At 38.3% G+C, this 16,256-nt stretch overlaps 1 protein-coding gene across 1 annotated transcript; it reads left to right on the top strand.

The window, feature by feature from the left end:
- The first annotated feature begins 2,248 nt into the window (after positions 1–2,248).
- Positions 2,249–16,040, top strand: LOC139465383 (homeobox protein GBX-2-like). Its single transcript, XM_071247090.1, has 2 exons — positions 2,249–2,787; positions 14,184–16,040. Exons 1-2 carry the CDS (start codon positions 2,397–2,399, stop codon positions 14,663–14,665), a joined length of 873 nt encoding a protein of 290 aa, XP_071103191.1. The 5' UTR covers positions 2,249–2,396; the 3' UTR covers positions 14,666–16,040.
- Positions 16,041–16,256: the final 216 nt, after the last annotated feature.

The following is a 16,256-nucleotide window of genomic DNA, read 5'->3' on the forward strand; positions in this document are numbered from 1 at the left end:
TTTTGTTCAGGGTCGAAGGTTCACAAAACACTAATTGTAATTGTTGTCTGTTGTATATGTTGATTCACTCAACAAATACAATGATGCAGGAAAATTAATGTAAACATTATTCCCCTTTTCATCTTTGTTACAGATAGTTACGAATACAAACAATACAGGTTTTAGCCCAAATGGGCGTGACAAGTTTATTGTATCTTCAATTGTCTCCTTGATTTAACACAAAAATACGCCTGGGGTATATAGGTAAAATTAGACGCTACACACTTACTAAGCCGTTAATTACTGATCAGGACAGAAAGCGACTTTGCCAGAGGCCGGGTGTTGATGTTAAACACATTTCTTTTCATAGTCAATTAATTGTTTGGATTCCCTGAGGGAAAATAATTGATTTTTAAACATTAGCATTTCGGTTTTTTTTCTCTAGATTTGAACAGGATGAATATGTTTCTTCAAATTTCAATGATTTATTTTGTAAATGTTTACGTGCACACTTCGTGAAATATACACATTTATGTATCCATTTCAATCATTTTAAGAATGATATTTAGATTTTTTATTTTAAAAATGCTACACACAAAGAAATCTATAATAGAATTACCAGCTAAATTTCAATTTTGAAATTTATATTTTTCCTAAATTCAAAGGGAAATTATTCCCATCAGCCCATAATTCCGTAGCTGAATTTCACAGTGGGTAATACTATTAAAATTTTAATTGCATTTGACATGTCTGTTTATGAAATTATGATATTGCGCACTGAGGTCTCATAATCTGCGGCGCAGCAATAAAATTTGATTTACCCTGGTCATAATTAGATAGCGATGTTTGTGGATATCAAGTTTCGGATTTAAATGCTTTATTTTTGGACTGCGCCATGCTACTGGTTATCAACGTGTCTTATTATTCACTGCGGAGTTTGTTGCCCATATGGCTCAGAAGGGATCACACCCCTCATACAACCTGTCAGGCTTACTGCGTATATTCGTAGTTTAAAGAAAGAATAAATTAAATTTCTGCTTCTATAACACACACTACTGCAGTAATATAATAATAAAAAATACAATTGGCTGAATAAGCAAATCTAGGATGCTGAATATATTGATACTGATAGATATATACAAATGTTTATAAATAATACCGTATTCTGCGTACATAATAAAAATTGAATATACTATCTATATTTAGTATTTAGTAATTCGATTCCCAACAAAGTCTTCATAACTAAATAATGAAACATGTTGTTTATAAAAAAGATTTTTTAGTATATTATTCAGATTAATTGCGATTTAACTTGAAATCAATTTTATTTAGAGTATCGAAAAAGATTGATCTCCACATCAGAATATAATACACTTTATATTAAGAATAAGTTTGGAATAAAATGTTATTTTTCCTGAGTGAAATAATATTATTTTCTCCAAATACATGTACTGCTCTGTGTCGCTAGTAAGTATTAGCTTACCAGTAATGGGTGTTGATCTAGCTTGTGTTGCCTAACAAAATGTTTTCCCGTGTAAGATAAGATTATTCTCACGGAACAGATGCAATTATAATATGACAAAACATTATGATTAATACATACCCATATACAGACATGCATACATACATATCTGTCAACACAAAGAAATCATTTAAAGAAAATACCAATTTAACAGATTTGATGATATTGTAGATAAAATGTCATAGGTTGATAAAGATCAAAGGTATTTATGCTTGACATTATAGATATGTATTTTAACTTAGCAGAAGCAAGATGCTGGAGGATAGGATAGAGATATTGGGTTCCTAAACGTAATCACACTATGTAGGGTCGGGGGGCATAATCTCATATCATCGGGGGTTCGCGAGGGGACAGTAGAGGCTTGACCCGGCGAGTTTGGCTGCACGGTTCATCCCAATAAGATAGCCAACGTACTGAAGTCATAGAAAACCTATCTCTTTGGACTTTCCATCACGGATCATAGCCTTCATGGATCTCTACGCGGCTACAGTGGCTACGGATAACCTCAATTTTGGCAAGTCCAATTTAATTTCATCAATCATAATTACTAGCGCCTGATTGCACTGGTGTGGCCGCTTTTCAAACCCTCCCGCAACAGACCAATAGAGACGGAAGCGTGCTGGGTCGACCTGTCAATTATTCTCTGACAAGAGCCAGCGCGTGACTTTAAACCAATGGGATGGCTGTGTTTGCCGTCACGTGATTGGGAGGGTTTTTCCAGCTAGACATCCCTCCCGCTGTCAACTGTAACTTGACGATGATGAATAGCGGAGGGGGTACACCTCTCAATTTAGACAACACTGATACCGTCACTTCTAAAGCCAACGATCCCAGTTGTTAGACTTCTATACAAGCCCGAAGCAGGACGACCCGTTCGGGTCTGAAACAGATCGTCATGCACAGACCGATGTACAGTTCGTTTTCCATCGATGCCTTGATGGCGCCGCAACCACGGATATCTCCTCCACTCTACTACCCCGGGTATATGTTCATGCCCTCAGCGTCTGTCGCCCCGTCCCTCCCAGCGAATCTCGGCGACCCCCGGGCGATGAGTTCTCTTACCCACGCGGTTTTCTCCCAGTCACAACTCCTTGGATCCCCTGCCCTAAACCAGCAACACAGAGATTTTTTACTTCATCATGCGGGTAACACCATGCAAGCCTCACCCCTCCGACCTACGGCACAACCGACAATCCCCACCCCGCGGGTCAACGAATCTACCCGCTCAGTCAGTCCGCTCAGTAGTGATGAAAACACAGAGGATATTGACGATGAAATGTTGGAAGGTAAGCGTTGTATTCAAACTTGCTATCATGTCAAATAATTATATAATCGCTAAAGAATTATTTACACGTGTATCGTATTGAGGTAAAGACTCGGGAAATAATTTGATGTAAAAAACAAACAAACGAGCAAAAATTCTAAATGAAATTACCATATTCGCAAATGTGTGTATTGTTTCCTGTAAAGAGCTAAATAGGAAGTTCTATGTCAAGTTACAGGAAGTACTGTCAGTTGTATTTAAAGTGCATCAACATAAATATGTCTTTACTAGAAGCAACAAGGTATGTTTCAGTTGAACGGTTGACCTAGAAATGTTATCAACATAACCCTAGATCATGTCGCCATAAACAGCCACAAAATGGCTTTTATTATCTTGTAATGTGTTTAACGTGTGTCTGACGGGAACATTCTCTTTGAAGGAAGAATAATTTATTGCTCAGAAACACTGTTTTTTTTCTTTCAGAATTATTCATATAATTATTATTTTATATCACATAATATCTTTGCGATAAAGGAAAACAATAATTCCTGATATTCAACAAAATGGCGATGGAAAGCATACAACGTTTCGTAATCATGTTAGTCGTCTTATAAATGTTTTATTGTTAAAAAATAAATATAATTTCCATTCCATCACCAGATTATTTTCAAATTTAATTTGTGGAAAGTATTTCATCATTGGTAGGAGAGTAACATAACCTTTCTTGTAAATGTATTAACACAATACACTCTGACACAGCCTCCGGCACTGTCAGCGCTGAGCTGACCAATTACCTATTATCGTCACCCATTCACACATTCAGTATACAAACTTGCATAGGGAAATGAGTAATCTACATTGTTGGTAAATTACCGAGACAGTTCTTTGAGCCGAGGAGGAACTCTCTCAGTCGGACAAACATTTTGGCAATTAATTGTCGTGTTTCTAACCCCAATTACGTATGTAATTGACTCCTGATAGGTTTTAATGCCCCCAGAATGCCAGATGTGTGAAACCTAATCGTCAAGCTATTAACACAACAACCACATGGCCGGTGGAGCCTGCCTGTCTTCGCTGGCAGTCTTCATGGGGGAATCAGTCACCACTGAGTGTTGTCCGTCACATACATGTGGCGAGGCACACATCACTGCCTTCACAACAGTTCATTCATTACTCCAGTTTGATAAGGCTGAATAAAAAAAAACAATTTCATATTTTCCTTAAATACATTAATATATAATATATTAATTTTTTTTGAGATTCACAATTTTCATTGTAATTATTGTCAATCTTTCTGATAAAAAAACGCTTTCATAAGAAACATTATTTGCAATTGTATTTGTTAGAGTTGTTTATCATTCACTTAAACTCCACTATCAAACCAAAATATAAAATTAAAATTAAATCAGCCCAGTTTGACCTGCGAGAGGGTATAATCGTCGATCTATCGACAGCTATTCTCTTCAACTCTGCACGTCAAATGGCTATTATTTCCTTGTTTGTTCCATCGAACATGTCATTCGGTGACAAGGACCGTCAAGTCATTCAAATAACCGTCGTTCAGATTGGGTTAATTGTTCAATTTCCCCGTGTTTTGTTGACCAAATATACCCGATTGTTGAAATGTTTAATTTTGTCAATCACCAAGTTAGTGCTAGATTGTTGGCATCGGAAAACTCAAACATATCGCTATTGTCCCTTACTTAAACTCTGTTTGTCAGTGGCTTTATTGGGTTTCCTCAAATTGGTCCCTAATCCCCAAGTCATCGCTGTCAACTAGGGGTTGAACCCTTGTCACTTTTATTTGAATTTGGGCATTGACTTCAGGAATAATCTCTTTTCTAAACTTTCCTTAACCTTTAAAGGCGAAAAATTCTGCATTACAATTTAAAATTAACACCGTTTACCTGTAAAGAATTATATTGAATAATGTTGAGAGGTGAGCACATGAAAATTTAAATACCCCCTAAAGCATAAGATATTAAAAAGCCCAAACATCTGTACAATATGTAGCAATTATTAATTTGTCATGATTGATTCTCTTGTTGCTGCATTCTTTGACAATACATTTTTTGCAATGAGGATGGAGGCCAGGCTGTCATACAATCGCCATACAACAACACAAGATACACCTAGCTTCAGCATGCAGAATGGCGCTACCAACCTATAGTGCCTTACTGCCCGTAATGTTAATCAGTTATGCTCTCGTAGAAAATTAATTTGCATGTTTACTGGCATTTTGTGATCGTTATCAAGATCATCAAGGACGGAATGGCGGAATGATGAAGACAAACACGATCCATGTGTAGGAGTGTGTAATCTGCCTAAGCACTGTCCATGCAGATGTATTTTCTGATGAAACAAAGCAAATTAAATCACAAGTTGGTTATTAAATGATAATATTATTATCGTAAAAGACTTAAAGCATAATGGGTTATTTCTATTTCAAAACAATATCAGGTGTGTTATTTCAGGCAATTCAAAGTATTCAAATCTATTAAAAATATAAATCAACTATATATAATAATTTAAACGTAAACGTTTGATATTAAAATTAATGTTTTGTTCAATTAGTACACCAACCAAAAAATTCAATTTAATGTTGTATGATTCAAGTGAAAACACACTATGATATGGTCGTTATGAAGAATTTTTTACCAAACCGAACTTACATAACTGGCATTAAGTGCAGAACTTGGACATAAGAAGAGACAATGGGGAGTTGGTGTATTGGAAGGCAATTTTCTGCACCTGCATCTCATTAGTGAAATTATCCCAACTGAAGTGTCAATGATTTAGTTAGTGTCATAAATAATTGTAAGATTATGCTCAGTTAGTGGATGTAATCTGCATGAATTCATATCACTGGTTGACCTTGCAATTGCAAATAGGACAAACAAGAATGACAGAGTTGAAACAATTTGAATGGTTGGTAAATAGTTCATATTCACACGCAATTGAAAATTGCTGAAGTGTTTTTTAAATCTAATATTTGTATTATAGTTCACATTCTATGCCATCCGAAGTGGCACTTCACCACGTTACTCTCGCAGACAACAGTACTAGATACGTTATAAAAATGTTTATAATACACATGGAATTTAAAAAAATATTTTTTTGGATATTCTAATGACCGTATATTATACTATTCGAGTCTGTCATAAACGTTCATAAAACTGATCGATTATGAACATTCTGAGAAAAAAAAAAACTTTCAAAATGTTAATTCCACATATGAAGATGTAAACAGAAGGCAAAAAAATCATGAATCTAGATCTAAACTGATAACCAGTTTTATTGTTTATTATCATGTTTATTTTTCTTCAACTTGTTTTCATACTATCCGCGTTTAGCTTAGAATCTAAAAACTTAATAAGGTATATCCCCTCTGTTGTAGATTTGGTTACAAAATTTAAATTGTTTTTTTTCCCGTGTGTGACCCAGAAATTCTAAACGCGAGAAAAGTAATGGGGTTTTGATGGATGAGGCTTGAAAAGACTATTTTTGCTGTCATGCCCTCTGACCTTCCAACATCATTCATAATAAATTAGGAACTGCCACTTCAAAATACAAAATCAAACGTTTTTTGTTACTTCGGTTTATTTTCAAAATGTTTTGATATCCATGATGCAAAAAGAAAAACTTGTATAAAAGCTGAAACTTTAAGAAAGCTTACGAAACACATATTCTATTTCATAATAAAATTTCAACTTTAATTGAAATTGACACGAGACAGGCAATCAATACAGATTAACTATTTCCTGTGCGGGATGAAAGTGTCTGTTGGGTTATCGTCAGTTCTTCGTCGTTTTTATGAGATCCTTCAGAAATAAACTAAGAATATGAAACAGTTATTTCACAATTTTCTTCCCATACACTCATCGTGAATATCACACGCATCTGTAAAGCCCACGACCCGTAAAACCCTGCCTAATTGCAACTAGATTCTAAATACTTTAATATGTATCGTATCGTGAGTCTAATCCAATTAAAAATAACACGTTTTCTCACTCGATGCATATCTTAATTACTTTTTTCAACGTATCCCCACAAAGTCACGACCATGTTGCATCGGTGCCAGAATTCACTACCTGATTGTTATTGATATTTTTTAGACTACATAACTGAGAGAGTAGAAATTGTTTTATCATCTCATCTTTAATAGAAACATAATGGTCCACTGTAAATTAATTTGGGTGTGGGGTAAGCGAAATCATTTCGGCATCGAATAACTAAGTGACAAATTTTGTAATTATTGGGAATTGTGAAATTGAATAAACTGTTAATGAATCTATGATTAAATGCGAACATGCACGTGCAATTGGACCCCTTGTTTCTCTAGTACATGGAAATTGTGTTGTGTAGTGGTTGTTTTTTTTATGTATTATTAACATTATTATAAGAGTTGTATGTACATTACTATTTTTTGTATTTTTAGCTATGGGTGTAGCTATATTTCGTCTATAGTGTTATGAAAACAAAGTTATGCACCGGTGATTAGGGGTAATGAGATTTAGAAACACAGTAGACCAGTCCGTATAGGATACGATAAAACAAAAATAAGAGAGAGTTGAATATATTTATTATATACAATGACCAAATATTATATATCATAATATATTCAACAAGCCATATTCCCAATTTCTAACTTTTCTGCAAACTAGTTCAGAGAAATAATAGTTTTGTACAGCATCAGCAGATGCACTATATACCGGGTAATATCAATTTATTTCATAATTCTAACACTTCTATAGGAGTTATGTACTGCAGCAGCAGGTTAACAATAAAATATCAATTTATTCCTGAAACCCGGAGGTCTAGCAGCCCCAAGACGATTGTTAGTTTTTGTGATGTGAGGAATCCTGATAGGTTGACTGGGTTTTTCTGTCAGTGACACATCTCCAGTGGACACATGTCAGTCGCGTATTATACAGTCTGTAATGAACGCCATTTAGAATAACCTGTCTTCCTCTTCTCTGGGATGCAGCATACGCTACACGCCGTGGGTTGGCCTCTCTTACAGATCAGTGTGTGCATATTGGGAATTATATTGGGAATTTAAATACCATTCAGTTATAGTAAGTTACAAAACAACAACACATCGCCTGATGATCATGTGACTCAGAAATCTGTTTACACAAAGGGAAGAAGTTATTTAATCCTTGGCTATGAACTATAAGTGTATTGCCTATGAGTGTAAATATACATCGTTTTGTTAATTTTAGTAAGCCACGTGTTCGTCATGATTGGTTTGATGTTTTTTTATGCTTAAATACATGAAAGACAAAGGAGAGTCTACTCTGGAAAAGGGGTAGCTAAGCTTCTTAATAATTGTTGTTTTAATTAAATCGTGCTTCCTCCTGTTCATTTCTAAGTTACACCTCAGCAGGATATTTTAAACTGTTCCGCTTTCTTTCAAGTTTTAAATGTATTAAGGTTTTTGTCTCTAGTATTGTGGAGTTTGGACCTGTCCATTATGAAATGAGGGGTGGGACCGAGTCTAGTCGGATATCTCTACCTTTCCACAGTTAACGCAGTCGAACTGACTACACGCGGAATGAACTGTAATCGAAAGACGGCTCCACCTGCATTGCAAATTCTGAATCCAGACATGATCTTGAGAAACATTAACACTTTATAACGTGAACATCCTTATTTGAAACAAGAAACATGATATTAGACTGTTAAGGTACATACATACATTAATCAGCAATCGTTTTGCTTCATATAATTCGTAACGAATTTTATTACCGACGACCATTAACGTGATTAAAAACGGTTTCAACTTTTTTGTCCTACCATTAAACAAACTCTGAGAAATGAACTTGAACATACCCTCACCTCAGTGTACCGCGTTGTATGTATTGAAAGCACTGATTGCTTGTCAAGTGTCCTATATACTCATGGTCAGTTCACCTAAACCATAAACTATTCACACTCCGAATCCGCAATAATTAAAACTCCGTATTTTCTGACGTTGTATGGCCCCGGACAGCCAGATACCGACCCAGCACTTCTCTCTTCAGTAATAAATAACACTGCAGCTTTTGAAAGGAGGTTCCATTGAGAGGGTTTTATCACCGAAGGTGTTAGATTGTAAACACCCGATAGATTGAGATGGAAATGAGAAACATTTGTCACTGTCCTGGTAATGGTATTAAAACTTACCGACATTATAAAGTGTCTCTCCTTCCTGCCCGTTAACCCTTTATGTACCACCCCATCAATAAGGTGAGGATTAAGCTGAACGGAGATTCCATGGGCCACAAGTATGTTGTGTGGTTGGGGAAACGAGTTGTCTGATGGAGCTGTTCTGTGTACGTGTACCTTTATGCTTTGTCGGCGTGGTCTGCGGCTGAGGGAATCTAGGGTCATGGGGTTGGGTGATCAGGGTATGGGTGGGTGGTGTATTTGATGGACTGGGGTATGGGGTGGGTTGCTATTCATGCAGGTCGGGTATAGGGTGGACTGCGATATTTGGCATACCGAGATGTACAGTGGACTGGGATATTTGGCAGATCGGGGTGTACAGTGGACTGGGATATTTGGCAGATCAGGGTGTACAGTTGACTGATAATTGGCATACCGGGGTGTACAGTGGACTGGGATATTTGGCAGATCAGGGTGCACAGTGGACTGGGATATTTGGCAGATCAGGGTTTACAGTGGACTGGGATATTTGGCAGATCGGGGTGTACAGTGGACTGGGATATTTGGCAGATCGGGGTGTACAGTGGACTGGGATATTTGGCAGATCGGGGTGCACAGTGGACTGGGATATTTGGCAGATCAGGGTGTACAGTGGACTGCGATACTTGGCAGATCAGGGTGTACAGTGGACTGGGATATTTGGCATACCGGGGTGTACAGTGGACTGGGATATTTGGCAGATCAGGGTGTACAATGGACTGGGATATTTGGCATACCGGGGTGTACAGTGGACTGGGTTATTTGGCATACCGGGGTGTACAGTGGACTGGGATATTTGGCAGATCGGGGTGTACAGTGGACTGGGATATTTGGCAGATCGGGGTGTACAGTGGACTGGGATATTTGGCAGATCGGGGTGCACAGTGGACTGGGTTATTTGGCAGATCGGGGTGTACAGTGGACTGCGTTATTTGGCAGATCGGGGTGTACAGTGGACTGCGTTATTTGGCAGATCGGGGTGCACAGTGGACTGCGTTATTTGGCAGATCGGGGTGTACAGTGGACTGGGATATTTGTAAGATCGGGGTGTACAGTTGACTGGGATATTTGGCAGATCGGGGTAGATTGGTATATTGGACAGATTGATGTATGGGTAAATGTGTCCATTATGCAAGTCGGGGGACAGGGTTGGTTGGTATATGTGGTAGATCGGGGTATACAGTAGATAGGTTTATAAGGTTTGTGGATGCTTAGGTCGGTTCGGCTTATCAAGTAGGGAGATATATTCTGGAACAGTCATTCTACCGAATGAATTTTACCTGATGGCAGGTTAAACTAAGACAGGGCGCAGACGGAAGACCCTGGGAAGAGTCGGGTGCTGCCTGCAGTTGCTTCATTCAACTGTTAGTGATGAAATTGATAACCTCAAGCTATCGCGGTTTTTTTCATTGAAATTCTTTATGTGCATTTTAAGTTATTGGAATCAATAAAAGTAATGAGTAGTGAGTAGTGAGTGAGTGAGTATGGTTTTACGCCGCTTTTAGCAATATTCCAGCAATATCACGGAGGGGGACACCAGAAATGGGCTTCACACATTGTACCCATGTAGGGAATCGAACCTTCGGCGTGACGAGCGTACGCGTTAACCACTAGGTTTCCCCACCGCCCCATAAGTAATAAGTACACTGGTGCAAGAGTCGTGATGGTGAAGTTGTGTGTCCGTTTTTTTTAGCGACAGACATATTCCATTACATTGTGTGTATGACATTGCAATACTGGTCACTGGTCAACCGCCGCCCACGTCGGCGTGGACGTGTGTACAGTAGATGTTGTATATTACGTCATCTACAGCATCTCAGTCATTGTCGTTCCTGTTGTCGTCTTCACGTCATTGACAGATTTATGAGCTTCCAGCCGTTCCAATTCGTTCGGGGTTATATACAGACAATCCCACTTTGCAAATCACCACATTAACCCTTGTTGTGCTATTTACTCTGCATAGCCATTTCAAACCTTAACCCTTTCTGTTTTGGGTGATCGTATCGTAATTACTGTTGACAAGCATGACCACGCCCCATTAGTGGTGAGAACGTAACCTGACATGTATATGAGGCCCAGTAATCATCCAATCACAACGTGCCGTGTCCAGCACCTTGGTGGCATATGGTACCTGTCTATTGTCCTATACCATATAACCCAGTGTGCAGTATTGGAGTCACCGCCTGGTCCTACACTGACATGCAATTAGCTTTACAACTACTATTATATACATAATGTCATTACGACCTCTCTGGCTTAATTACATCGGAGAGTGGTTTATAGGATATAGAGTACCCGAGACAATGACAATTGTTAGCCGATGTACAAAGATGTCAAATTCTGTTGAGTAAATCGGTGTAATTTGCTGATCGTTCCTTTTTCTGTTTTCTGTTTGTTTGTTTGTTTGTTTTCAAAGAGCAGCATCTGTTTCAAGCAGTCGTACGTTAGTCGTAGCATTAAGGTCGCTTTCTGAAACGGGAGCCCAGCTCACTTGTAGGTTGATTACGAGTGATTAATGTTGAGATTCCCTTGTTGTCAACCATTTATTTCTCAATACGGAAACAAGAACCTCAAAACAGGTTGCTGGTTATAGTAGTGATATGTGTTAAGGGAGGGGGTAAGTTTTATCAAGGGTGACACCAGAAACGGGTTTCACACATTGCACACTTGTGGGGTGTCTAACCCAGGCCTTCGGCGTGACGAGCTAACGCTTTAACCATTCGGCTAATTTGTATTGGCCAACTCGCATGCGTTGACTCGTCGGACACCTTCCTCGGCTTGACCTCGTGTTCCGTGGCAGGTGGGACGCTAGCAACTACTGAAACACCAAATGCGACGTATGGCAGTCAGTGAGTGAGTTGGGTTTAACGCCGCTTTTAGCAGTGTTCAAGTTTTATCACGGCGTGTCAGCTTATTGTGGGAGGAAAGCCCGAAGTGATGCAGGTCTCAGACGTTTACCACTTCGGTGAAACCCACAAGCAGAGGTATGGTGCCGACAAACCTAGAAATCTAATCAGGGTTAGCCGGGATTCGAACCCACAATCATAGGTTTCTGGCGTGCCAATGGGACGCAACTCTGCACAGCGAAATGTCACAGCGCCTTAGGGACCGACCATTGATATTCTAGGAGGAGGGACGATTATTATTTTTTCAACAAATTCATTTTTTCGATAACACACACACACACACACACACACACACACACACACACACACACCGCGCGCGAGCACGCACACACACACACACACACACTCACACACACACGCACGCACTTACACACACACCTCTAGGAAATAAAATGGAGCCCTAGACGACTGTCGGTCAGTGACCGCAGGCAATCGTAACGTACAGTTTCATGCAGCCGTTACGTCAGATAGGACCGCTGCTAGCGTAGTTGATTCTTTGTAAAAACTCCCACGTATCGAGCCAGACTTCACTGTTTCCGATATGCGTGTCATTCTATTTAACTAACTTTACTCTACACATACTCCAAGTACTGATGATGACTGGATTGCGATCCCATTTGAAAAATGGCGGCTGCGTCAGCCATATTGAAAATGTCTCGTTGACTCACTGCTCACAAGTTGTTAGATAATTAGACATGCTGAGGGAATGTGGTATACGCAATTGTTTATTTCACTACTAATGTTACTTTTTAAAAGTTATTATTCTCAGCCGATAGATACTTCTATACCTCTTTCGACATCTCTTAAAACAATGGGGGGCACAGGTGGCCCAGTCGTCTAAGGCGCCACGATTCGCTGTGCAGTGTTGCGTCCCTTTGGCACGCTGGAAATTGTGATTGTGGGTTCGAATCCCGGTTATGTATCTAAGTTTGTCGGCACCATGCCCGTGCTCGTTGGTTTCACCGAAGTGGTAAACGTCTGAGACCTGCATCACTTCGGGCTTTTCTCCCACATTAAACTGACACGACGTGATATAACTAGAATACTGTTAAAAACGGCGTTAACACAACTCACTCACTTAAAACAATGGGTTCAGGAAGTTTGGAAATTTTGTGTATAAAATCCGGCAGTACTCTCTCGGAAATTGTCCATAGAATCATGATTCAATGTTTAACAGAAATGATAGTTTTCCCAATATTGAGCCATCAGTGTATTATTCAAAATTAAGTGACTGTATCTTTGATGAAATCTGTGGTGGGACTTGGATGTTTTGATAACTTACCCTGATATAACCTTAAACCATTGCCCTTCATTTAACCCTTTACTCCTGTTATACCAGTTTTTAAATATTTCTCCCAATAACAGTGTTTATTAGTTGAAATGTGTGTATGGCCTCAGAAATTGTGTCATTACTTAAGATTTCTACTGGTGATGTTATCACTACCAAAACAGTTATTCAAATACCAGTTAGTGATTAACATGTATAATGAGTATGCCTTGTGCGTACATTTCTGTTATGTTATCCTTTCAAATAACTTAATCTATAAATTTGAAAATATTCCAGATAATTCAGGTGAGCTGCAGACCCAAACTCAAATGCTCGCGTCTACATGTACTGCCGATTTCACGGTTGTTTAATCAATTATAAAAATCCTATATATACAAATAATCGGTAAACAGCTGACAAATAGGACCAGTAATGTTTTACCAAGATAAGTTTAGAAATGATAAGAAAGTATGATGAAAATAAAAGCGAAAAAACACCTTTCCATGCACAGTCGAGTCGATTGTACGATTCCGACAATATTATGACCATGTGTTTATGAATCACTATCAAATAGTGATGGTACCAGGTGTGCACAAAATGGTGGGCGTATTCTGCCCGATGGCACCTGTCACAAACACATGCAAAGGCAAGTCAATTGTTTACCTGAAACAAAACACGGGAACATATACCGAATTCGGTTAGTAAACAAATAGGCAAACAAAATGCTATAGAGAAGGTATTAATAGAATGCTGAACACATTTGAAAAGTATTGTGTTCCGTTGGTTTGGAGAACACCTGGTGTCATCACTGATTTTCAGTAATCCTTACATATTTTCAATACTATTTTGCCTTTTACGTCCAATTGAATCTGTTTCGGTAGCTAATCGAGACTGGCTGTTCTCTGGTTTTAACGTTTTAAATTTTACGGGTTTTTTAGTCATTCATCTTTGGTGATAAAGTGATTTACATCGATCCTAAGTTTTAAAATTGCATTATAGATCTTTTTCATATACACAGATTATGTTTTTAATTCCACGATTGTGCTTATCTATCAGATGCGGACACGTCTATGAACCACACGAGTGAAGGGGAGAGTATTTCGGAAACAACTGACAGCGACAGGACGGGTATTGACGGAGGTGGCAATTTAGATGGAGTTTCCGGGAAAACTTTTGACGATTCCAATGGCGATATAGGCACTTCCGGTGGGAAAACGAGGCGGAGGAGGACTGCATTCACGAGCGAACAGTTGTTAGAGTTGGAAAAAGAGTTCCATAGCAAGAAATATTTGTCATTAACTGAGCGATCTCAAATTGCACATAACTTAAAACTCAGTGAAGTACAAGTGAAAATCTGGTTTCAAAACCGTCGTGCAAAATGGAAACGTGTTAAAGCTGGATTGGTGCACGCCCGAGCCGGGAGTACGAACGATCAACAAAACAAACCCAAGATCGTAGTGCCTATTCCAGTGCATGTGAACAGAATTGCAATACGATCTCAACACCAGCAGATCGAGAAAACAAGACCAGTACCCTAGTGAGCCCAGTCGTGTTGATAAACAGGGTTTGAAATTGACTCGCAAAATCAAAATTGTAGCCAGGGTTTCAAAGAGACGGACCTTTGATGCCGTTCCTGTATTAGAACGTTGGCTGGTGTTTTTATACAAGCACAGGAAACTATGTTATGGGAGGACAATGTTTACCCTTTTTCCCTTTCTAATCCTTTTGGTATGTTCCGTATCAAACGCCGGAAGATTCCATTCGATATTTTAGGGGTTAAAGGGCACAGGACATGAACTAAATGAAAAAATAAATGTTCTTTGTTCGTTGAACAGAGAGGGCCTGTTTCTTTACTCAAAAGGAGGGACCAAATTGTTTATTTACTAGAACGAGTTTTCAAAACTCTGTGTATGTAGTTTATTATATTTATACTACCTCTCTCATGAACTGACAGAGAAACAGAGAGTACACAAATATTGTGTCATTTACGCAACTCGCTCGAGTACAGCCTGATTACTCGTTACCGTAGTGTTTCTAGAAGGGCACATGGCAGTGACGAAACAACACACACTACAAAGATATGATCTCTTTGGGGCTAATTTGCAACGATTGTGCAATTACACCAACGTCTTTCAGTGTCAGTACCGAGAAACGCCCACATACTCATCAAATAACGTCAGAGCTAATTTAATTTCATAAAGTTATTGAGAATTTCATTGACTGATGCCACACTTTTAGTGTCTAATCGAAATACCCGTATCTAGCTTGAAATATGAAATACATCCCGAATTCAAATTTGTTTCAATGTTCATACTATTTATTTTGGAAGTCAAAAATACTAATTATCTCTTTTAAACGGACGTCCCAGTAGCAATTTATTATGTATACACAACACAACGCAACACACCCACTTTGAAGCTAGGCACCACTCCAAAATTCATTGCAACTGTTTACCCTTCTGATCATCACCGGCGCTCTGTTTGCCTGTCTTTCACACCTTTCACAAAATTGCGGCATATATTACATGCTTACAAAAAACACGGTGGCAATGTTTAATTCCAAAACATAAAAACGGAGTGTCAAACACATGGTATATCACTCTCAAAATGACAAAAAAGTTTTGATATTTGTAAACTATGCACACGCGTTTAGACAGCTGTCGTGGGAAACTCCCTTGGCGGCTAAATCGCTGAGGTAAACTGCATTATTAATTTATGCAAAGAAAAATTAATTGATAAAGCAGTTTGGTATGTTATTGATATTTAACACATATTTTAACGACATTTATAGGCACATTTTAATATATATTTCGAAAACGCTGATGTCAAATTCAATCGTTTGAAATTTCACTGCTAACATGGTCTTTTGAAATTATTATTCTAGGTACAGGTTGTTTGTTTTTATAACTTAAGATAAATCAGAGAAACTATCATTTTTTCTACTTTTCATATTTTAATTAATTAATAATGATTTATAAGTTAGTTTGTTTCTGATATTACACTTAGGTGACCATATCAACTTTGTTTTTCTTCATGGCTGATATATCATTATGCAATTTTAAGCATACTTATTTAATATATATAAGTAAGTAATCACAATGATATGAATTCAAAGCTGAAATATTAACTT

Source organism: Haliotis cracherodii, unplaced genomic scaffold (assembly GCF_022045235.1).
Source record: "Haliotis cracherodii isolate W230 unplaced genomic scaffold, xgHalCrac1.p SCAF_18, whole genome shotgun sequence".
Classification (NCBI taxonomy): Eukaryota; Metazoa; Mollusca; class Gastropoda; order Lepetellida; family Haliotidae; genus Haliotis; species Haliotis cracherodii.